General features: G+C 30.8%; 3 protein-coding genes across 5 annotated transcripts; 2 read left to right on the forward strand and 1 right to left on the reverse strand.

The window, feature by feature from the left end:
* The first annotated feature begins 558 nt into the window (after positions 1-558).
* On the forward strand, positions 559-7,266 carry LOC112765030 (indole-3-acetaldehyde oxidase). The gene is made up of 10 exons (XM_025810887.3): positions 559-1,001; positions 1,545-3,206; positions 3,663-3,922; positions 4,027-4,236; positions 4,329-4,547; positions 4,676-5,641; positions 5,740-5,835; positions 6,002-6,100; positions 6,295-6,484; positions 6,802-7,266. The coding sequence occupies exons 1-10, from the start codon at positions 833-835 to the stop codon at positions 7,017-7,019; spliced, it is 4,089 nt and encodes a 1,362-aa protein (XP_025666672.1). The 5' UTR covers positions 559-832; the 3' UTR covers positions 7,020-7,266.
* Positions 7,267-11,699: 4,433 nt separating this feature from the next.
* LOC112765003 (uncharacterized) lies at positions 11,700-15,583 on the forward strand. Of its 3 annotated transcripts, none has more exons than XM_025810859.2 (10): positions 11,700-11,851; positions 12,214-12,468; positions 12,673-12,877; positions 13,120-13,210; positions 13,285-13,430; positions 13,535-13,778; positions 13,868-13,972; positions 14,055-14,237; positions 14,444-14,648; positions 14,965-15,583. In XM_025810859.2, exons 2-10 carry the CDS (start codon positions 12,240-12,242, stop codon positions 15,447-15,449), a joined length of 1,893 nt encoding a protein of 630 aa, XP_025666644.1. In that variant the 5' UTR covers positions 11,700-11,851; positions 12,214-12,239; the 3' UTR covers positions 15,450-15,583. The 3 variants fall into 3 exon arrangements, with proteins under 3 accessions (XP_025666644.1, XP_025666645.1, XP_025666643.1); XM_025810860.3 differs by having other exon boundaries at positions 11,721-11,891; XM_025810858.3 differs by having other exon boundaries at positions 11,778-11,956.
* A 997-nt stretch (positions 15,584-16,580) lies between these two features.
* LOC112765540 (uncharacterized) lies at positions 16,581-18,986 on the reverse strand. The gene is made up of 3 exons (XM_025811438.3): positions 18,661-18,986; positions 17,415-17,623; positions 16,581-17,020 (listed from the first exon to the last, which is right to left on the reverse strand). The coding sequence occupies exons 2-3, from the start codon at positions 17,598-17,600 to the stop codon at positions 16,841-16,843; spliced, it is 366 nt and encodes a 121-aa protein (XP_025667223.1). The 5' UTR covers positions 17,601-17,623; positions 18,661-18,986; the 3' UTR covers positions 16,581-16,840.
* Between the last annotated feature and the right edge of the window lie 4,167 nt (positions 18,987-23,153).

The following is a 23,153-nucleotide window of genomic DNA, read 5'->3' on the forward strand; positions in this document are numbered from 1 at the left end:
TATATTAATTTTTTTATATTTTAATTTATATTTTATTATAACAACTAATTTCGTAACTAATTATTAGTGGACACGTAATATAATCAAACACTCAATAAGATTGTAATGCTTTTCGTACATCTCGATGCACCGGTTGAGCTTTACTATAATATATATTCAGTCATTCAGATGTACTGATTATTATGTTGTCAGATAAATAATATTTCAGGTGTAAACCAAATTTTTCAGATCGAACTTGAGTGAATAATAAATGCAAATTAATAAGACTTAATCCTATCAAAATAAAGATAGTTTAGTTTGAGATATCATGTGAAATTGAAAAAAAAGAAAAAAAGTTATCGTAGACCAATTGTTTATAAACCGTTAAACATTGATAACAATTTATTTGTCATACATGAATTTTAACTTTTTAACCATTTATATATATAAAAATAATTAAATAATTTAATATATTTATTTATCATGATGAATATCATTATTTTTTTATTAAAACAAAAATATTGACTACCAACTTTTTTTTATTAGTATTAATTGAGCAATCTAATTATATGCTCTTTCGTAGATGAGTTGAACGATGTCAAATCAATCTTAACTTTTATTTAATAAAAAAATACTAGTAATTACTTGAAGCTATGAAATTGTTCAGTGTGTTCTAAATTGAAGATTACCAAAGTAATACAAAAAAAACCCGAGAAAATAATAGTGAGATTAGTTGATGTAATAACATTTGCATGTTCCAAATCAGTTGAAACCATACAGAATTTATGGTAGTGTAGACAAAATAATAGTGTGAACTGTGAAGTGTGAACTATTCACTAATCTTCAGAAAACAATGGAAGTGAAGAACAACATCAACTCTGAGATACCAACACAAACAAGTTTGGTTTTTGCTGTTAATGGTGAGAGGTTTGAGCTCTTCAAAGTTGACCCATCAACCACTTTGCTTGAATTCTTGCGTTCCCAGACAACCTTCAAGAGTGTCAAGCTCGGTTGTGGTGAAGGTGATGATAACCCTCTTTTATTTATTTATTTATTGTTTTGAAGAATTTATTTACTTTTTTCAATTTTTCTTCTTAGAACAAAGGTCAACAGTGTTGATGTAACACTGTGGCATCATTTGATTCAACTAGTGTTATATTAAGTAATTCAATTGATTGTTGAGTTGGTTCTTCATTATTTTTTCCCCCTATAGTATTCACCTTGCTTTGAACTAATTTTTTTAGAAAGAATTAGTTTGATATTAAATATTGACTATTGGGTATGGACCATAGTATAGTATTATTGATTATGGTCCTTTTTGGAATAAACCTAAAACATTGATGATTGTTATATTGACCTTGCTTTGAACTAATTTATGCTTCATAGATTGAGGCATAAGGATAAAGGACCTTGTTCTGGTTCCAGTTATTCTTGAGCTTTGTGAGTAGTGTTATTTTTTCTGATGGGGTTTTCAATGTACTTGAAGGTGGATATGGTGTTTGCCACAACCTTTTTTTTTTTTTCCAACTTGGAACTTCATATTTTGAAATGGTTGTTTTTTACAGGTGGTTGTGGAGCTTGTGTGGTTTTGATCTCCAAGTATGATCCTATACTTGATAGAATTGAAGACTTTACGGCGAGTTCTTGCCTTACACTACTTTGCAGCATACATGGCTGTTCAATTACAACAAGTGAAGGCATTGGAAACAGTAAAGATGGACTCCACCCAATTCACAAAAGAGTTGCAGGGTTCCATGCTTCACAATGTGGCTTTTGCACTCCCGGAATGTGTGTTTCGCTCTTCGGTACTCTTGTCAATGCTGAAAAGACCAATCGCTTGGACACGCCTCCAGGGTTCTCAAAAGTGACTGTTACTGAGGCTGAAAAGGCTATTGCAGGTAACCTCTGTCGCTGTACCGGTTATCGGCCCATTGCCGATGCCTGCAAAAGCTTTGCAGGTGATGTTGATATGGAGGATTTAGGATTCAACAGTTTTTGGAGGAAGGGAGAGAACAAGGACTTAAAGCTTAGTAGGTTGCCTCAATATGAACAAAATCATAAAAATGTTATATTTCCAATGTTTTTGAAGGAAATCAAACCTGATGTGTTGTTCTTGGCTTCGGATAAGAGGAGTTGGCATAGTCCTAGTAGTATAATGGAGCTACAGCGCTTATTCGAATCGAACCAAGTCAATGGAAACCGGATAAAACTTATTGTTAGTAATACTGCTATGGGATATTACAAAGATAACTATGACTATGACAGGTATATTGATCTAAGGGGCATTCCGGAGCTCTCAAAGATCAGGAAAGACCAAACTGGAATTGAAATTGGAGCGGCAGTGACTATATCTAAAGCTATTGAAGTACTAAAGGAAGAAAGCAGTGGTGAGTTTCTCTCAGATTTTGTTATGATACTTGTAAAGATTGCAGACCATATGGAAAAAGTTGCCTCGAGTTTTATTCGGAACACAGCTAGCATAGGTGGCAATTTAGTGATAGCGCAAAAGAATAATTTCCCTTCGGACATTGCCACAATACTTCTTGCTGTAGATTCAATGGTTCAGATAATGAGTGGTACAAACCTCGAGTGGATTGCGCTGGAGGAATTTCTAGAAAGACAGCCACTGAGTTTGGAGAGTGTACTTTTGAGCATTAAAATTCCAAGTTTGGGACTTAATAAAAACAAATCTTTGGATCAGAAAAGTAAATTCCTGTTTGAAACCCATCGAGCTTCTCCTCGGCCACTCGGAAATGCCCTTCCCTATCTAAATGCAGCATTCCTAGTCAAGGTTTCACAATACAAAGATTCAGGGGGAACCATGATTGATTCTTGTAGGCTGTCTTTTGGTGCTTATGGAACTAAACATGCAATCAGAGCAAAAAATGTTGAGCAACTTTTAGAAGGAAAACTGTTAAGTTTTAGTATTCTGCATGATGCTGTCAACTTGCTTATAGCTACTATCGTACCCGAAAGTGGTACCACAAAAGCTGGCTACCGTTCAAGCTTGGCAGCCGGTTTTCTTTTTAAGTTCTTTAACCCCATGATTGACAGTCCTGCTAAAATAACCAATGGTCATTCAAATGGTTACACGAATCATAACCAGGTTCACCATGATGAAATTCCAACTTTACTGTCTTCTGGAAACCAATTTCTTGAAGCAGGAAATGAATATCACCCTGTTGGCGAGCCAATCATGAAATCTGGAGCTACACTGCAAGCTTCAGGTTTGTTTATTTCCAACTTGTTTTCTTAAAAAGATTATTGATAGCTTAATCTTTTATGCATTTCAATTTACATTTTCAATGCCTAAACTTCAATTTTTACATTGATATTGGTTTCTTACTAAATTACACTTGAATTCATGGTTGACCTCATTAAAATGGTAAGGCTTTCGCCTTGGGAGCCGGTGTTCAAATTGCTTTAGTTACAGAAGCAGCCTCACATTTATTCTAGCATAATTACAATTCCTTTTTCGCTTCACGGGTTGGTATCTAGCTGAATTTTAGATAACAGCAACCAAAGAATTGATGTATCCCTCGCTTGCATTAGACAAGTCTTTTTGTCTGTCAAGAAGTGTTATTTTATTCAATTTGTGGCTTGTATTATGCTTTTCAATTTTATTTTTTCTTTGTATTTTCTGTTCAGTAACAAGTACATTTTTATGAATTTATCATATGTAGGTGAAGCTGTGTTTACTGATGATATTCCATCACCAAACAATTGCTTATATGGAGCATATATTTATAGCGCAAAGCCTTTAGCAAGGGTAAGGAGTATAAAGCTGAGGCCGGATTTACTACTGGATGGAGTGAGGGGAGTAATTTCAAGTAAAGACATTCCCATTGGTGGAGAGAACATTGGATCAAAGACTATATTTGGCATTGAACCTTTGTTTGCTGAAGAGATTGCTAGATGTGTTGGAGAACGTCTCGCCTTTGTGGTGAGTTCTTCACTTTTTGATCCAACAATGTGTGAGATTCTCTTTTGTTTCTTTGGACATTGATACATGGAAATTCCATTTTAGTCACTGTACAGCTTCTGTAGATTGCAGATACTCAGAAACTTGCAGATGTGGCTGCAAACTCTGCAGTTGTTGATTATGATACTGAAGATCTTGATCAGCCTATTCTGTCAGTGGAAGATGCTGTCGAAAAATCTAGCTTTTTCGAAGTTCCTCCATTTCTCTATCCAAAACATGTTGGTGATTTATCAAAAGGAATGGCTGAAGCAGATCACAAGATTATTTCTAAGGAGGTACATGTTTATCCAAGTTTGCTTCTGAATTATGTATGTTGAAACGGTTAGATTGCTCAACCATATTCATTATCATCTCAATTTAAAATCAGATGAAGCTTGGATCTCAATATTATTTCTATATGGAGACACAAACTGCACTTGCTGTACCAGATGAAGATAATTGCATTATAATTTACTCTTCAAGCCAATGCCCTGAGTATTCACATGCAACTATAGCAAGATGCTTAGGTATTCCCGAAAATAATATTCGCATGATTACAAGAAGGGTTGGAGGAGGTTTTGGTGGCAAGGCCATAAAAAGCATACCTGTAAGTATTTAGTTATGCATTAATTTCTTAATTTTGAATTGCATACATTTCTATTAACTTGTTATTCAAGCAATCAGTTTTCCTGCAGCATGATTCTTATTTGGATGTAAATTATATGATGTTTGCAGGTTGCAGCATCATGTGCACTCGCTGCGCACAAATTACGCCGCCCTGTCAGAATGTATCTAAATCGAAAGGCGGATATGATAATTGCTGGGGGAAGGCATCCAATGAAGATAACTTACAGTGTTGGATTTAGGAATGATGGGAAAATTACTGCATTAGAACTTCAGATACTGGTCAATGCAGGGATATATGTGGATATAAGTGCAATAATGCCACATAACATAGTTGGTGCAATTAAAAAGTATGATTGGGGTGCTTTATCATTTGATATAAAGGTATGCAGAACAAATCATCCTAGTAGATCTGCAATGAGAGGCCCTGGGGAGGTGCAGGGATCTTATATCGCCGAAGCTATAATAGAAAATGTTGCAGCTATGCTTTCACTGGATGTAGATTCTGTCAGAAGTATTAATCTTCATACACATGAGAGTCTTAAGTTGTTCCATGAGTATTGTTTCGGCGAACCTCATGAGTATACCTTGCCTTCAATATGGAGCAAGATAGCTGCTTCGGCGAACTATGATCAAAGAACCAAAATGGTGAAAGAGTTCAACAAGATTAACACTTGGAGAAAAAGGGGAATTTCCCGGGTACCGGTTGTGTTTCAACTGAGTCTAAGGCCAACCCCTGGTAAAGTAAGCATTTTCTCGGACGGGTCTGTTGTAGCTGAAGTTGGAGGAATAGAAATAGGACAGGGTCTTTGGACAAAGGTGAAACAGATGACTGCATTTGCTCTCAGTGCAATCCAATGCGATGGAACGGAAGGCCTCGTTGACAAGGTCCGAGTTGTACAATCTGATACTGTGAGCATGGTTCAAGGGGGGTTCACTGCTGGCAGCACTACATCGGAGTCGAGTTGTGAGGCAGTTAGACTTTGTTGCAATATCTTGGTTGAGAGGCTAAAGCCTCTTAAGGAAAGGCTGCAAAAGGAAATGGGATCTATCAAGTGGGAGACACTTATTCTTCAGGTATTTGGATATAAACTATGAATAGATACATTAATTCTTTTGATATTGTTTGACAGCATTCTCTTAAATTAACATGTTGACAATTTATGAACCTACAGGCTTACATGCAACCTGTGAATTTATCTGCATCCACATTATATGTGCCTGGTATGGATTCCATGTTGTACCTTAATTATGGTGCTGCAGTAAGTGAGGTAAGTTTTCTTCATGTGCACATCTCAAATAAAATTTTGTATTTTCTTAAAGTTCACCTAAAGTTGCTTTTCTTGAATATATTGCTTATGTCCTGTTGTCACACAACATATTACTGAACCAAATCATCAGATAAAGCTATGATAAATTATGGAAGTTATTTCTCAGGTGGAGATAGATCTTCTGACCGGAGAAACCAGATTTCTGCGAACGGATATTATCTATGATTGCGGACAGAGTCTAAACCCTGCTGTTGATTTAGGACAGGTAAGCAGACCGTGTACATAAATAGACATTTGCTATGCAAGCCCAAGACTAATGTCAGTGCTAGAACTGGAGGCCTTAGAGTGGTTTTTATTTGTGAAATTACTCTGAAAATATCTCTAGTTTCATTCAATTTTCAGTTTGGTCCTTATGCTATAAAAAGTGTTCTAAGTGCTCCTTATAATTGCATGTTGCAGATTGAAGGAGCTTTTGTTCAAGGGTTGGGGTTCTTCATGCTTGAGGAATATGAAACAAATGCTGATGGTTTGATATTAGCAGATGGCACATGGAACTACAAAATCCCTACAATTGACACCATACCTAAACAATTCAATGTTCAGATCCTCAACAGTGGTCATCACCAGAAGAGGGTTCTCTCTTCAAAGGGTAACATTGAATTCTCATAAGTGCATATAACTTGTTATTGAAACTGGGATTTTTATACATTCTCTTTCATTGGTTCTTCATAAATGTATGAGTGGTTTGATTGAATGCATAGAAGTCAAATACAAACATACATCCAATCATCTGAAAATCCGGTAAAAGCAAAAAGGATGGATACTCAAATTAGTATAGGATGAATGAGAATTTGAGAATGATATCATGAATATACATACATAGATTTGATAATGATATCAGAAGTTAGATCCCCATAAGTGGATAAATTAACAAAAAATTTAGAAAATAGAATATTTTTTATGCAGCTTCCGGCGAGCCGCCTTTACTATTGGCAGCTTCAGTTCACTGTGCCACAAGAGCAGCTATTAAAGAAGCAAGGAAACAGGTTCTTTCATGGAGCAATTTTGTTGGACCAGATTCAACATTTGACTTGGAGGTCCCTGCAACCATGCCTGTGGTTAAGGAACATATTGGACTTGACATTGTACAAAGATACTTAAAATGGAAGGTGGGCAATAAGTAAATTCTACAACACTGAATTGGTTGGTTGAATAATAGAAGAGTGATATTTTGATTTACGAGACTATGTACGTGTACACCAAAATCAGTCACTAAATCCAGCCACCAGTATAAAATACATGTTAAAATATAAATACACATTGAAAATAAATTAAACTACATATGTATTTGTACGAATAACATTTTCATTTGACTTAATATATGTAAGTTTTGATGTATAAGTCAATGCAGATGAATAGTTTTGGCATCAAGAATGAGTCGACTAAACTCTAGAAACTTGGCTTTAGATTGGCATATGTTAGGCATAAAATGTTCTTAGTATAAGTTTTTTCCATCTGCAAAAATGGGGTCAAGTGTTAAATCCCTTAGTAATGAGTTGGTGAGACGAAAACATGAAATGTAGTTGGTAGGAAGTTATATTATTTATTAGTAACATTTATTTTAGTAGTTTTTGTTATTAAGCCAGTTATAAATATTCGATTTTATAAACTTTATGTTCTGAACGTCTAATTTCAATAGGGAAAAGAACTTGTTTTAACCCACACCTTGGCAACAAAATGTAACGAGGTTAAATTATTCAGATACTATCTATTTATTTTTATTATATAAAAGTTGATATTAAGTTCTATTATATTGTGTTTAAGTCATATTTATTCGTTATAACTCAAATGATATAATCTCTCTATACTCATTTAGAAGTTGCGAGTTTGAGTTTTACTCCTAACTTTGAAAAAAAAAAACCATATTTTTTCTTTTAACTATCCATGTCAACAATTTTACTTACTTAACAAGATTTAAACAAAATTTAAAAATCAACCAATCATCTTTTAGTAAAAAATTTTAAAAAAATTAAAATTTGTTATATATTATTATTCAATTAAAACATAAAATACTAATTAAATATAATAAATATACATTAAAAATGTCATAATAATTATAAAAATTTTTAGTTACAAATATTAACATTCTACAACTTAGACATGTTAATACTCTTATGACTGCATTATTTGATTTACTCATGCATGTTACATGAGACTATGCTACTATTTATTTCTTAATTTCTCATATCAATTAGCGAAAATTCCTTCAAATAAGTTTAAATTTGCCACATTTTTTTACTAAATACATTCAAATATATTATGATTATAAAATTAATTCATAATTTTATATCTACATTTTTTGTATTTTTCATTCTCATTCATTTTTCAAAATCCAAATAAGTTCAAATTTGGCACATCTCTTTATCAGGTATATTCAAATATATCATAATTATAAAACTAATTTATATTTTTGGTATTTCTCATTCTCATTCATTTTTTAAAATTTTTTTCCTTACTTATTTGCAATCTAAAGAATACCATATAAAAAGACAAACTATGACAACTAAAACAAATGTAAAAATAAAAGTAACAAATAAAAATATAATTTTATACAACTCATAATATAAAAACTCTATTCTTTTTTAAAAATAAATGAATTCAAATATTTAAAATAATAAACTATATCTTAATTTATATTATATTTTAGTTAAATAATTATATAAAATTTTATATAAATTATCAAATAAATATTCTGCTAAATATTTTTAGTATAAAATAATTTAAATTTAACATTAATTTATATATTATCTAATCAATTTTTAAATAATATAATATTTATTAAAATACATTATATGAAGAATTTTAAGTGTACCGAAAATACTGGTGTTCTAATTATTTTAATCATTGATCTGAATTATAAAAAATATATATAATATATATTAATTGAAATCAATGGTTAAAACAACTGGAACACCAGTATTTTTGATATACTTAAAATTTTTTTTATATTATATAATATAAGAAGAGTTTCAAGTGTATCAGAAACACCAGTATTCTAATTATTTTAACCGTTGATCTAAATTATAAAAAATATATATAATATATATTAATTGAAATCTAATAGTTAAAATAATTAGAATACTAATATTCTCAGTACACTTAAAAAATTTTTTTATAATATAATTAATTTATTTCTTCAGGTATTGTGCATGTTTCATTCTAGTTAAAATAATTAAAAAAAAATGATGAGTGTCAATCCCCGGCTGAGAAGAGATTGGTAGATTTTCTTCTTCATTAATATGACATAATACCTTTTTTTTTTGTGCATTGCATGTTCCAAAATGCATCAATGTTTGGGCCAGCCTTATCAATTAGCATCCCAAGAGAACTGAACTTGTCTTAGTGTCTTCATTGTCACGGTAAAGATAAAGACATTTTTTTAAGTTCTCACGGACAAAGTATTTTCTAATTTGACATATTAATTACTATAGATCTGAGTTTTATTTAAAATTTATTGTTGGAGAATAGATTTTTATATGAAAAAAAATAAGATTTAAAATTTTATTAATTACTTAAATAAATTAGTAAATTAATAATTAAATTATCTCAAATTGGTTAAAGATATAAATATTTATTTAGTTCGAAAAGAAAATCAAATCCATACTACACTCTACAGATTATGCATAGTGCTCATCTCAATTGACAAATGCATATATTATGCACATATATACACTACACATTTTTTATCCTTATTTTTAAAAATCCAAATTAATAAGTAAAGCCTTTTACTTTTGATGTATTAATAATCATTTGATCAATTTTTATAATTATTCAAAGAGTTTAATTTTAATAAATTAAAAATTTAAAATATTTTATATAATTATTAAATTAATTTTGTTCTTTTATATGATTATGAATGTATCTATTTCTTTAACCCAATACACATATAAAATATTTTTATATTAATTGCATATAAAAAATAGATATTTATCTAAATAATCAGTATTAAAAATAATTATTTTAACAAATATTTAAAGGTTTTGTGAACATCAAAATTACGTTTGTTTATAAGATTTAATAGGTAAGGTATAGACAGAAATATTATATCAAAAGATATTAAATTAATATATTTTATATCGTTTTTGACAGAAAATACAGAAACATAATTTATTTTTTATTTTTTGTATTATTCTTATTAATTTTTTATAATTATATTTTTTTAATATTATAATTTTTTCCCAAATTTTTTATATAAAAAAATAAATAAAATTTTTATAATTTGTTTTAATTTTTTATCAAATAAAATATAAAAATATTAATTTTTATATATCTGTTTTTTAGGATTTATTTTCAGTATATTATTTTATCTTGGTTGGCAAACACAGTCCAATAGACAACCCTAAACTGTTTAGATTATTGAATGAAAAGTAATTTTCCTTTTTATAATTTTGAAAGCCATTTTTTTCCTTTCCAGATCCATTGGCTCCACATACCCAAAATCTCGCCGACCTCTCAAATCGTCAGAAAAGATTTAAGACTTTACATACTAAATTACCGATGAGATATGTTCCCATACACGTGTGAATTATATACCATTTTTTTTTAAATTTAAAAGTGATTTATATTTAATTGCATTACTTTGTTTTAAAATATAATTTTAATTTAAAAAAAATAAGTAAATTAGTTATTAGATTATATATTTATTAATATATACGTTTTTTAATAAATTTAATTACTAAGATAATAGGTTCATCTAAAATATTCCTTTTGTAGTTGTTCTCTTATTTTTTGTAATGTATTAAATTTTTTATGGATATTTTGAATATAATATTACAGGTCTAAGACAAAGATATAGTGAAAAAAACTTTTTGTCGAAAAAAAATTTTATATTTAAAAGGTTTTTAGAATTATTTGGAGAAGAGAGAATAATTTTTTGTATTACAATATTTTTTATATAAAATTAAAAATAAAAAAGATTGTGATTTATCTTTATTTTTGTCTTATAATTTTTTTTATAATCAAACTCTGCTTTTTTTCAAATCATAATTCAACATAAGAATTATTTATTTTTTTAATTTTAGATCTAATCTATATTCTGTAATTTATAGGTATTGCTTGACTTTTTTTCTTAAATAAAAAAATTTCTTCCATAAGAAAAGAAAAAGAATTAAGTAAACGTATGACTTTTAGAATAATGATAATAAAGTATTAAAGTCTAATTTTCACGCTATAACAATTTAAATTCCTTTTCTATTGTAATTTATCAAGAGAAATATTAAAAGGTTATTATAATATATTTTATTATTATTATTTTTAATTATTAATTTAATTTTTTAGTCAAATAATTTAGCAATATATTTTAATTTATATTTTTAAATATCTAACCGCTAGTTAAAAATAATAAATCTAAGAGCCCTCTAGCATCCGTCATTTATCAAAGGCTTTGTGTATGATTTTTTTGAACCTGTGTAATTAAATTAAACACTTTTGTTCATTGACAAGGCAACAAAATATGAAAAATATTAAAAATTCTAACTCATTCTTTTGGAATTTTTATTTTTTGATATTTTTTTTAAAAATAAAATATATTTAAATATTAAAAAAATAAATTAAGACTTTTAATTATAATTCATAAAATATTATTAATTCTCTCTGTAAAAATATTGTATACTAACAAATATAAATCAATAATCAATAATAATTAATAACAATAGGTTGTATTCTAATGCAACAACCATAATGTTCGTTGAAATTCCAATTTTTTCAAAACAAACAAAAAAAACGTTAAAGCATGGAATTTTAAAAAAAAGAAAAGAAGAAAGAAAAAAGTGTTATAGCATGTGCATATATTTTTATCAATATCTATGCTTAGATTCAAAAAATGCTGCCGGAACCAGACATTGTTCACTGATAATTAAGAAAGTAGCTCCCACTCTTTCTCTCTCTATACAACACTCATTGCACGCTTCACACTCATAAATCTAGCTCATTATCTTCCTCTCTGGAATCCAATCAAGTTAAGTGTTTAAGCTAAGCTACTTCAAGTTCAAGTTCAAGTTCTGTATCTAATCTGAGTAACAGCATTCTTTAATGCCTACACTATGCTCCATTTCCTCCCCGAGTAACATGTTTTTTTTTTCCACCTTGCCTTTTCGTTTGTTTGGTTTGTTCTTGATATGTTCATTAAATGTGATTCACATGTTTCTTATTTTGCAAAAATTCATGTAACTGTGGCTTTTTTTTCAGACAGTAGACAGAATAGAATCCCTTTAGGCCATTCTACTGTCTAATCTAAGTGTTGAAAATGTTTTTCCTTTTTTCTTTTCTTTTATTTTTTTCCTTCTTCAATTTTTTTTTACTGTGTTTTGTGCTATGCAGAAATCATAAAAGGTTCAGGTGTTAAAATGGGAAGATCTTCAATACCCATTGTGGGTATTACTATTCTGCTACTGTGTTGCTGCTTGGTTTCATTTTCAGAAGCAGAATATTTGAAGTATAAGGATCCAAAACAGCCATTGAACGTTAGAATCAAAGACTTGCTCAAAAGAATGACATTAGAGGAGAAGATAGGCCAAATGGTACAGATTGAGAGAGCTGTTGCCACCTCAGATGTTATGAAGAACTACTTCATTGGTTAGCATCCAAATTTCTACTAAAAGATCAGTGCTTTTTTGTTTTAATGGCATACCCTTTTGGCTTTTTCAGCTATAGATCACTGGAAAACAAATAGTTGGCAACTATAGATTAAAAAGTTAATAACTTTTGAAAAAAAATTAAAGAGTGAGCTTGTTACATCCAAATAGCAAAGTTGATCTGATAATTGATTGATTTTGGCAGGGAGTGTATTGAGTGGAGGAGGGAGTGTTCCGGCACCAAAAGCATCTCCTGAGGCTTGGGTCCAATTGGTGAATCAGCTCCAAAGTGGATCTTTGTCGACACGCCTTGGGATTCCCATGATTTATGGCATAGATGCAGTTCATGGCCACAACAATGTCTACAAAGCAACAATCTTCCCACACAATGTTGGGCTTGGAGCTACCAGGCAAGTTCAGAATATCCTTAAATAGATTCTCATTCAAGCTGCCATAAATTAAACTGTACCAAGGAAACTGAAATTGTTATAACACATGAATTCAATAAGAATTCGTTGCATTAAGATTATTTCTTAGTGGTTATGGATTTTTTAGATGAGTTATTCTTTCTATTTTATGTGTTAGCACTATGTAGCTGCTAGACTGAATAAAAATAGCCATAATTATAATGAATTTATACTGTATGGTTTAGGGATCCTCTGCTGTTAAAGAAGATTGGAGATGCTACTGCTCTTGAAGTTAGAGCTACTGGAATTCAATATGTTTTCGCGCCATGTATTGCGGTAATTAATTAAGCAGCATTGTAATTCTATGTTTCCAATTACATAAAACATTTGATCAAGTATTTTGTCTACAGGTTTGCAGAGATCCGAGGTGGGGACGTTGCTATGAAAGCTACAGTGAGGATCCTCAGGTTGTTAGGACAATGACCGAAATTATTCCTGGTTTGCAAGGAGACATTGTTGGAAATAAATTAAAGGGTGTACCCTTTGTTGCTGGAAAGTAAGATCTTGATTCCTGGTTTAAAATTGTGCTTGAAAAATCAAAATAAACATCAGTATGAATCAGTGTATAATTTGATCTTCCTTGATGAATTGATATTGCAGGAACAAGGTTGCAGCTTGTGCCAAGCATTATGTTGGGGATGGAGGCACAAGCAAGGGAATCAATGAGAACAACACAGTGATAAGTTACAATGGATTGCTTAGCATTCATATGCCTGCATATCTCGACGCAATCGCCAAAGGTGTTTCGACAGTGATGGTTTCCTACTCTAGCTGGAATGGCAAGAAGATGCATGCTAACCATTTTCTAGTCACTGATTACCTCAAGAACAAATTGAAGTTCAAGGTAAATATAAAATTTTGTTCAATTAGTTCTCGAATAAAACAATTAAAATGTATGCTTAATGTCATGCACAATTTTGGTTTCTTTTTCAGGGTTTTGTCATATCAGATTGGATGGGAATTGATAGGATTACTTCTCCTCCTGGTGCTAACTATTCATACTCAGTTCAAGCTGGTGTTAGTGCTGGAATTGATATGGTAAATATATATGATGCTTTCTGAATATGAAATTTTAACATTATGGTTTTTATTCTTATTTAGCATATACATTATTATGTAGATTATGGTTCCCTACAACTTCACCATATTCATTGATGACCTGACCTATCAAGTGAAGAACAAAATCATTCCAATGAGTAGGATTGATGATGCTGTGAGCAGAATCCTAAGAGTAAAATTTGTTATGGGGCTATTTGAGAATCCACTAGCTGATCAAAGCCTGGTGAACCAACTTGGTAGTAAGGTACATTTTCTTCGAGTTAACTCACAAACTCGCACAAGTTTATTAGTTTAGTTTCCCGAATTGAGTTTACGGTTTTCCAAGTTGAGTTTTACAATTCAAGTTTGGCTAAGCTCTACTAGTTCAGGTGAACTCTGAGTTTGATTACCTTGCAGATCATTTAAGTGGGAAGAGGCCATTCATTGATCTAAGTATTGTGTCTTCAACAGGAACACAGAGAGTTAGCAAGGGAAGCTGTAAGGAAATCACTTGTGCTGCTAAAGAATGGTAAATCTGCTGAGACACCATTGCTTCCCCTTCCCAAGAAAACTGCAAAAATATTGGTGGCCGGAAGCCATGCTGACAACTTGGGCTATCAGTGTGGAGGATGGACAATAACATGGCAAGGTCTTGGTGGCAATGATCTCACAGTTGGTAAGTCCACTTTGTTTGTTAAATGTTAAGTTTGGTCTCTTGTTCTAGAATAACACCGGAAGCTTCCATTCTAAGTCGACTGCATGCGCAGGCGTATACTGTTACATTCAAGTCCTTGTAACTCTTAAGTCTTTACCAATTCAATATTTACATTAGTTATATTATTTGGATGTTGTAAAAATTGAACCATAGAAAACTTACATGGATCTACATGCAGATTGAATAATATCCATGCATATAGCTAGATATTTGTTCATGTTTTCCTTTTGGAAGATATCTACAAAATCTTTGATAAATTTTCCATTTTTCCCAACAGGTACAACAATCCTCAATGCTGTGAAACAAACAGTTGATCCTGCTACTGAAGTTGTCTTCAATGAAAACCCTGACTCAAACTTTGTCAAGTCCAACAAGTTCTCATACGCCATAGTGGTTGTAGGCGAACCCCCTTATGCAGAAACGTACGGCGACAGTTTGAACCTGACCATAGCCGAGCCAGGTCCAATCACAATAACCAATGTATGCAGTTACATCCGGTGTGTGGTGGTTCTCGTCACCGGCCGTCCAGTTGTGGTTCAGCCGTATCTGTCAAAGATAGATGCACTTGTGGCCGCTTGGCTTCCGGGAACTGAAGGCCAAGGTGTTGCTGACACTCTCTTTGGTGACTATGGATTCAGTGGCAAGCTTGCAAGAACATGGTTCAAGAGTGTTGACCAACTTCCTATGAATGTTGGTGATAAACATTATGATGCTTTATTTCCATTTGGTTTTGGTTTGACCACAAACTCCACTAAGTACTGAAATGAAATGATAGAGTCTTGTATGAGAAAATTTCTCTAGGAACACCGGGTTATCATTAACTTGGCATTTATCATTAATGATTGAATGTCTCAAACTTAATTTTATGATATTAATAATAGAAAAACTTTTGATTCCTTGACATTCTTCTTTTATTTTTCTTTTTTCTTCTTGGATAGAAGGTGCCTCATAGTATAGTAAGACATAGGAGTGGCAATAGATAGAATATGATAAAATTTGAATCCAACTCTAACTCTATCTGCGGATTGAGAATAACTTAACCCTAATCCTATCCGCGTTCAACCTGCAGGTATCCAACCATACTTGCAGATTTTCACAAATATGTAATATTATTATATAATCTAATAAGCTTGCAAATTAAAAATTCAATACAAGCAACATAATCATTTCACAAACAACACAATCGTCCCATAAACAACATAACCATCAAATGCTCAATTCTATATAAAAGTCTTTGCTTAAATTAATAATACAAATAGAAATAAAATATTGTGATACAATATTGTATTTATATATTACTAAAATATAATTAATTTTTAAATAAACAAAGGTGCTAAATAATCAATTGTTGATCTGAGCTTAATAGTAAAAACTTTTTGCATTAAATGAGAGACCCTTAGTTCAACACCTACCTATAACATATTTTCTTAACATATACATATATAGGGTGCGGGTTGATCAGGTAAAGTTGAAACCCAATCCGCACCCTACTCTGGTCTCTTTGGCTATTCCTGCATAAAGCGAAGTATCTCGTCGTAAGAATTGACTGTAGCCCTTTCTAAATCGTTGGTACTAAGTTACTAACTTTAACTTTTCTGGATGGCTTTCCGCTTTCGTAACTATGGATGAGCTTGTCATGCTACCATTGCATTCCCAAAAAAATGTGGAAGTCAAGTGAACAATTGAAATCACACTGTTAAAGTCTTTTGAAAGTAGTAAGAGATAAGTTGATATAACCTATCCGACCCACACTCAACCTTAGTCGCAACGGATTGGGTTGGCAACCCTACTCAACCGGGTTGGATAGGATTGGATACCCGAGGGTAGGGTGCATGTTACCACCCCTGGTAAGACGAGACATTTTGTTTTCCAAATTAAAAAACTAAACAAAAATAAAACTGTTCCTGATCTCAAGGAACAAACAAAACACCTCAACTATGAGAAACTTGGTTATTAAGGTTACATATTATTGACACTGAAACAAGCATGCGGGAGATGAATAAAGATATGAAGGTAAGAGTATATAGGAAAGTTCAAGAGCAAAAGGAATACAACTTTCACAGTAACTTGTAGCGTACTAAGCCCAAAATCCTCAAGATCCTATGATTCTCATAGATACTAGCTCTAACAGTTTGCTGAAATGCCAAATTCCTCTAGATAGCCACCTTTCTTGGAGGAATTACCACATTCTTGTTTCCTGGGAATGCATTTTTTGATATATCTACCAGTGCCTTGAAGCTGTATGGCTCATGCATGGACAATTCTGACAGAACCTTTCTGTTGAGTTGGATATTCTCCTTCATCAGACCATGCATGAAGTTTCCATAATTGACCTGGAAAATTAAAACAAGGGTTCGATAAAGGAAAGTATCGGAGATTAGACAGAGTTTACCTAATATTCAGAACATTAGGTGTTGGAAATTGACAACAGATAATATTTTTGTTCTTTTGGTTTGAGAATCTCCATACTGGCTGTGACACTAAACTCAGGGTATTCCCACACCAAATACTTTCGTGCAAACATGGATTAAACAAATATTTACAAAATGGTTCGCAATCATAACAATTCCATTACCAAGGGTTTGATTCAATGACTAAAGTTTAATGATAACATTAGCAGCCGCATACCATATTTCATTCTCAAGTATTGAAGTCCAAAAGATATAAAATCATCTGCATATTATTAAATATTAATTGTTAAGAGAATAAAATGAATAGTACACATACACCATGAAGGCGGGTTCCAGCATTAATCCTTTGTATCCAAAGGGATCTCATGTCACGCTTTTTGTTGCGGCGATCTCGATACGAATATTGCAAGGCCTTCTCCACCCTCTCCCTTGCTATCCTTATGCAGTTCTTGGCTCTCCCCCTGAAGCCCTTTGCAAGCTTGAATATCTTATCTTTATTCATTTTCTTCTCTCGTTCTCGTCACTCTACAAACACAATTTCATCATCCAAAAATAAATAAATAAAAAATCTCAATTTCCAAACTGAGGATGAAAATTGAAAACTTTATTGACATGTAGAATTCAATTTATAATATATGCATACATTGCACGTGTTAACACATACATCCAATCAAGTATTGCGACAATATCGTAATATTTTTACTCAACAACTCACTGTCTAAAAGATTTACAAATGAAAACATGTGGTAGGAGCCAATGCATCAAACTTAAGCTCCAACATTTATATGAAATGCCACCCAATTTTTTAAGGAATAATACAACTCATAATTAAGAACCCTGTGTTACTGATACAATGTGTTACTCTGGAGTGGCCAAGTACTGTTATACGAAAAATCCGAACTTTAACCAAATGCCTAGAACACAAAACTAGCTAACATACAAATAATTCCCACGAAAAAAGATGTCAGGCATTTTGTCAAACACATAAAAGGCACTCGCTCAGCTTACATAAACCACTAGTCACAGTCATGGGCCAATGCAAAGCTAGCTATATACACTTCATACCAAAAACGGATCCAGAAAATTTTGATAGTGGAGACAAAATATACATAATATGATAATAATTTTTACAATTGTACTATGTTATTGTACAATATCCTTCCTAATTCAATTATAAGTCAATACACACAAACATAAGTCATTCAAATTAATTTCCAGAAGCAACAAAAAACAATATCTTAATTCAATACACAAACAATTTAACAAACAGATCAGTGACACCAAATTAGCAATTATATCATGAGAACAATATCCTAATTCAATCAAAATTCACATTTCACAATTAACAAACCAACTATATCAAAATCAATCATGAGATAAAATTAGCAATTATAGGATAACATTAACAAACCAATCATGAGCCAACTCCCAACTATGTCGAAAATCACAATTCACAAAATCATTGTCAATATCAGATTCTTATTACTAAATAATATAAAATCAACTTTTACTAAACAAAATGTCAAATACAAGCAACGAAGCAAGTAGATCAGTGAATGTACCAAGACTCCAGGAGGCAGCAGCCAGCAGCGGTGTGGTGCCCAGCAGGCAGCAGGGACGAACAGACTCGAGAGGCTGAAGACTGAAGAGTTGCGGTGCCTGAAACGGCTTGAAACTGGAGAGGCGAGACTCGACAGACGATGACGGAGTGGCGTTGGCGAAGTGGAACGCAGAACAGACGCGGTGAATGGAGCAGCGATGGGGGAGAACGCAGCAGCGCCGCAGCGACGTCGGCGGCAGTGACGCCGGGGGCAGTGACTCTGGAGTTTGGAGCAGAGAGAGAAAATTGAAAAAGGGGAAAAAGGTTAGGGATTGGGGAAGTTGGGGAAATTAGAGTAAATAGATGGTGTAATTTATTTTGATTTCTCATTTTTTATATTTTTATTAATTTTTCAATTTAAAATTTACTATTAAAATAAGTTGATAAAATTATCATTTTTAATTTAAAATTAATTTAACGTAATAGTTTAATATATTATTAAAATTAAGGTTAATAAAATAATTTGGATAATAATTTATTAAAGTAAAGCCAAAATTAATATTATTATGAGAATAATTAACTATTATTGTTAAAAATTAGTCATGCTTCTGCTGGCCAATGAATAAATAAATTTATCCGTAATTCATACAAATGAGTATGAAAAATATAACCGGCTAAAAAGTTGGATTTTGGTGCGAGGGTAAAAATTTTTTTTGTAGGGAATTGAACCTAAAAATTCTCAACATTCAATTTGTCTAAGTATTACCATAAGTATTACCACGTATAATGGAATTATTGTATATTTATCTAGCAAATGTTATTTTTATTACCTTAAATTTTGGTTGATGTTTTGTTTGTGGACTTCTAATATTTGTTATGCCATGATATTTTTTTTTAATTTTAAAAGTGAATTTTTTTATTGAAGTAAAATATTTCTCTTCAGTTTTATGTTTATATTAAATGAAATGTAAAAATATATTAAATATCATTAGTGATAATAAACATTATTTGATAATAATTTTTTTGAGTAAGGTAAAAATTAATATTGTAATGGGAATAACTAACCATTATTGTTAACAATGAATAATTTTGTTAGTGCTTCATACAAATAAGTATGAAAAATATAACAGGCCAAGAAGTTAGCCGGAAGTTGAACCCAAAAATTCTGATCATTGAATTTGCCTAAACGCTACTGCGAATGGTGAAATTGTTGTTATTTATCTAACAAATGTAATTTTTATTATCTTAATTTTTGGTTGATGTTTTGATAGCCAAGTTCTAATATTTGTTATATCATGATATTTTTTTTCAATTTTAAAAGTGAGTTTTTTTTATAGAAGTAAAATATTTTTCTTCAGTTTTATGTTTATATCAAATTAAATATAAAAATATATTAAAGATTATTAGTGATAATAAACTTTATTTGATAATAATTTTTTAGAACAAAGTCAAAATTAATATGGTAATGGGGATAACTAACCATTATTATTAACAATGAATAAATTCGTCTGTGCTAAATATAACAGGCCAAAAAATTATATTTTGGCGTGAAACTAACAATTTTTTAACAATGAATAAATTTTGTCCGTGTACTTCGTACAAATGAGTATGAAAAATATAAACACAGTCAGGGAGTTGAACTCGAAAATTTTTAACATTGAACTTGCCAAAGTGCTACAACGATGGTGAAATTATTGTTTATTTATCAAACAAATATTTTTTTTATTATCTTAATTTTTCGTTGATGTTTTGATAGCCAAGTTCTAGTATTTGTTATATTATGATATTTTTTTCAGATCTAAAAGTGAATCTTTTGTTGAAGTAAAATATTTTTCTTTAGTTTTATGTTTATATCAAATTAAATATAAAAATATGTTAAACATTATTAGTGATAATAAACTTTATTTGATAGAAATTTATTAGAGTAAAGTCAAAATTAATATTGTAATGGGAATAACTAACCATTATTGTTAATAAGGAAAAAATTCGTCCATGTTTCATATATAACAGGCCAAGAAATTGCATTTTGGTGCGAAACAAAAAATTTTTTTGCAACCGAGACTTGAATCTAGAATTTCTCAACATTGAATTTGCCTGAGTACTATTGCAGATGGTGGAATTGTTGTGTATTGATCTAAAAAATATTATTTTTATTATCTTAATTTTTGGTTAATGTTTTGATTGCCAAATTTTAGTATTTATTATATCATCATGATATTTTTATTCAATTCTAAAAGTGAGTTTTTAATTAAAATAAAATATTTTTCTTCAGTTTTATGTTTATATCAAATTAAATGTAAAAATTTGTTAAAGATTATTAGTGATAATAAATTTTATTAGATAATAATTTTTTAGAGTAAGATCAAAATTAATATTATAATGAGAATAACTAACTATTATTGTTAACAATGAATAAATTCGTTCATATTTCATACAACTAAAAATTTTTCGAAGCTAGGAGTTGAACCCGAAAAATCTAATCATTGAATTTGTCTGAGTGCTACTGCAGATGGTGGAATTGATGTGTATTTATCAAACAATTATTATTTCTATTATCTTAATTTTTATTTGATGATTTGATAGACAAGTTCTAGTATTTGTTATATCATCATATTTTTCTTCAATTCTAAAAATGAGTATTTTATTGAAGTAAAATATTTTTTTCGGTATTATGTTTATATCAAATTAAATGTAAAAATATATTAAAGTTTATTAGTGATACAAAACTTTATTTGATAATAATTTATTAGAGTAAGGTCAAAATTAATATTATAATGAAAATAACTAACCATTATTATTAAAAATGAATAAATTTGTTCGTGTTTCATACAAATGACTACGAAAAATATAACAAGGGGAGTTGAACTCGAAAATTCTCAACATTGAATTTTTATTGATGTTTTGATAGCCAAGTTCTAGTATTTGTTATATCATAATATTTTCTTCAATTCTAAAAGTGAGTTTTTAATTGAAGTAAAATATTTTTCTTTAGTTTTATGTTTATATCAAATTAAATGTAAAAATATATTAAAAATTATTAGTGATAATAAACTTTATTTGATAATAATTTTTTAGAGAAAAGTCAAAATTAATAATATAATGAAAAAAACTAACCATTATTGTTAACAATAAATAAATTCGTGCCTGCTTCGTACAAATGAGTATGAAAAATATAACAGGCTAAGTAGTTGTACTTTGGCTCGAAACTAAAAAATTTTTCGCAGCCTGGAGTCCGGAAATTCTCAACATTGATTTTGCCTCAATTTTATATTTATATCAAATTAAATGCAAAAATATATTAAAGATTATTAGTGATACCAAACTTTATTTAATAATAATTTATTAAAGTAAGGTCAAAATTAATATTGTAATGGGAATAACTAACCACTATTGTTAACAATGAATAAATCCGTCCGTACTTCATACAAATGAGTACGAAAAATATAACACGTGAAGAAGTTGGATTTTGGTGCGAAACTAAAAAATTTTCTGCAGCCGGGAGTTAAACCCAGAAATTCTCATAATTGAATTTGCCTAAGTGCTATTGCGGATGTTGGAATTGTTGTGTATTTATCTAACAATTAGTATTTTTATTATCTTAATTTTTGGTTGATGTTTTGATAGACAAGTTATAGTATCTGTTATATCATGATATTTTTCGTCAATTCTAAAAGTGAGCTTTTTATTGAAATAAAATATTTTTCTTCAGTTTTATGTTTATATCTGTAACACCCTACTACACAGAATTTTACGCTTATGTCGTAGAACAGAGGTAGTGTAGTGTTACGGACCTCTAATCATAAAATATTTACTTATAGTAGTGGAAAAACATAATATACTAGGAGCCTTGAAAAACGGGTAAAACAAAATCACAAAATAAAAAGCGCAACACTCAGAGAGCGAAATTGCTTGCGTGCTAAGAAACCTAAATGTTAAAGGTATGAATAAGCGAAAGAGTGAAAAGAGAGCCAAGAATACAGCATAACTAGCTCCTGACTCAACCTGCGAAGCCAAGGTTGGCCGGAGAATATATATATATATATATATATATATATACATATACAAGTGTCTCAAAAACCAAAGTACAGAAATAAAACCCTAACTCTCCTGTAACCTCTATGAGGAACAAAATAATCGAGTTTCTTGGAGAGAAAGCTAAGTAACTAAGTACATATATACATAAGCTGATAAACCAAAATATCCTAGGGACTACTCCGCTTCAGAAAAATCCAGACGCTTAGCGAGGAGTCTCTCGACCTACATCTGAAAATAACAACACAGTATGGGGTGAGAACCGGAGGTTCTCAGCATGGTAAAGGTGCCACGCATATAATAAATAAGGTCCTGGGAATGCCAGAGGCAATCCTAGAACTCCATCATACAATTATAAAACTTAATTTCTAAGCAGAAGCCATAAAAAGGGGTAGGTGATCTAAGTATCCTAAACTTACTCACTTTTAAACCTAACATAAACACCAAACCGTTCCACCCTTCCTCCGATCCTCCACCATCCAT

The sequence above is a fragment of the Arachis hypogaea genome, chromosome 17 (genome assembly GCF_003086295.3).
Source record: "Arachis hypogaea cultivar Tifrunner chromosome 17, arahy.Tifrunner.gnm2.J5K5, whole genome shotgun sequence".
Taxonomy (NCBI): domain Eukaryota; kingdom Viridiplantae; phylum Streptophyta; class Magnoliopsida; order Fabales; family Fabaceae; genus Arachis; species Arachis hypogaea.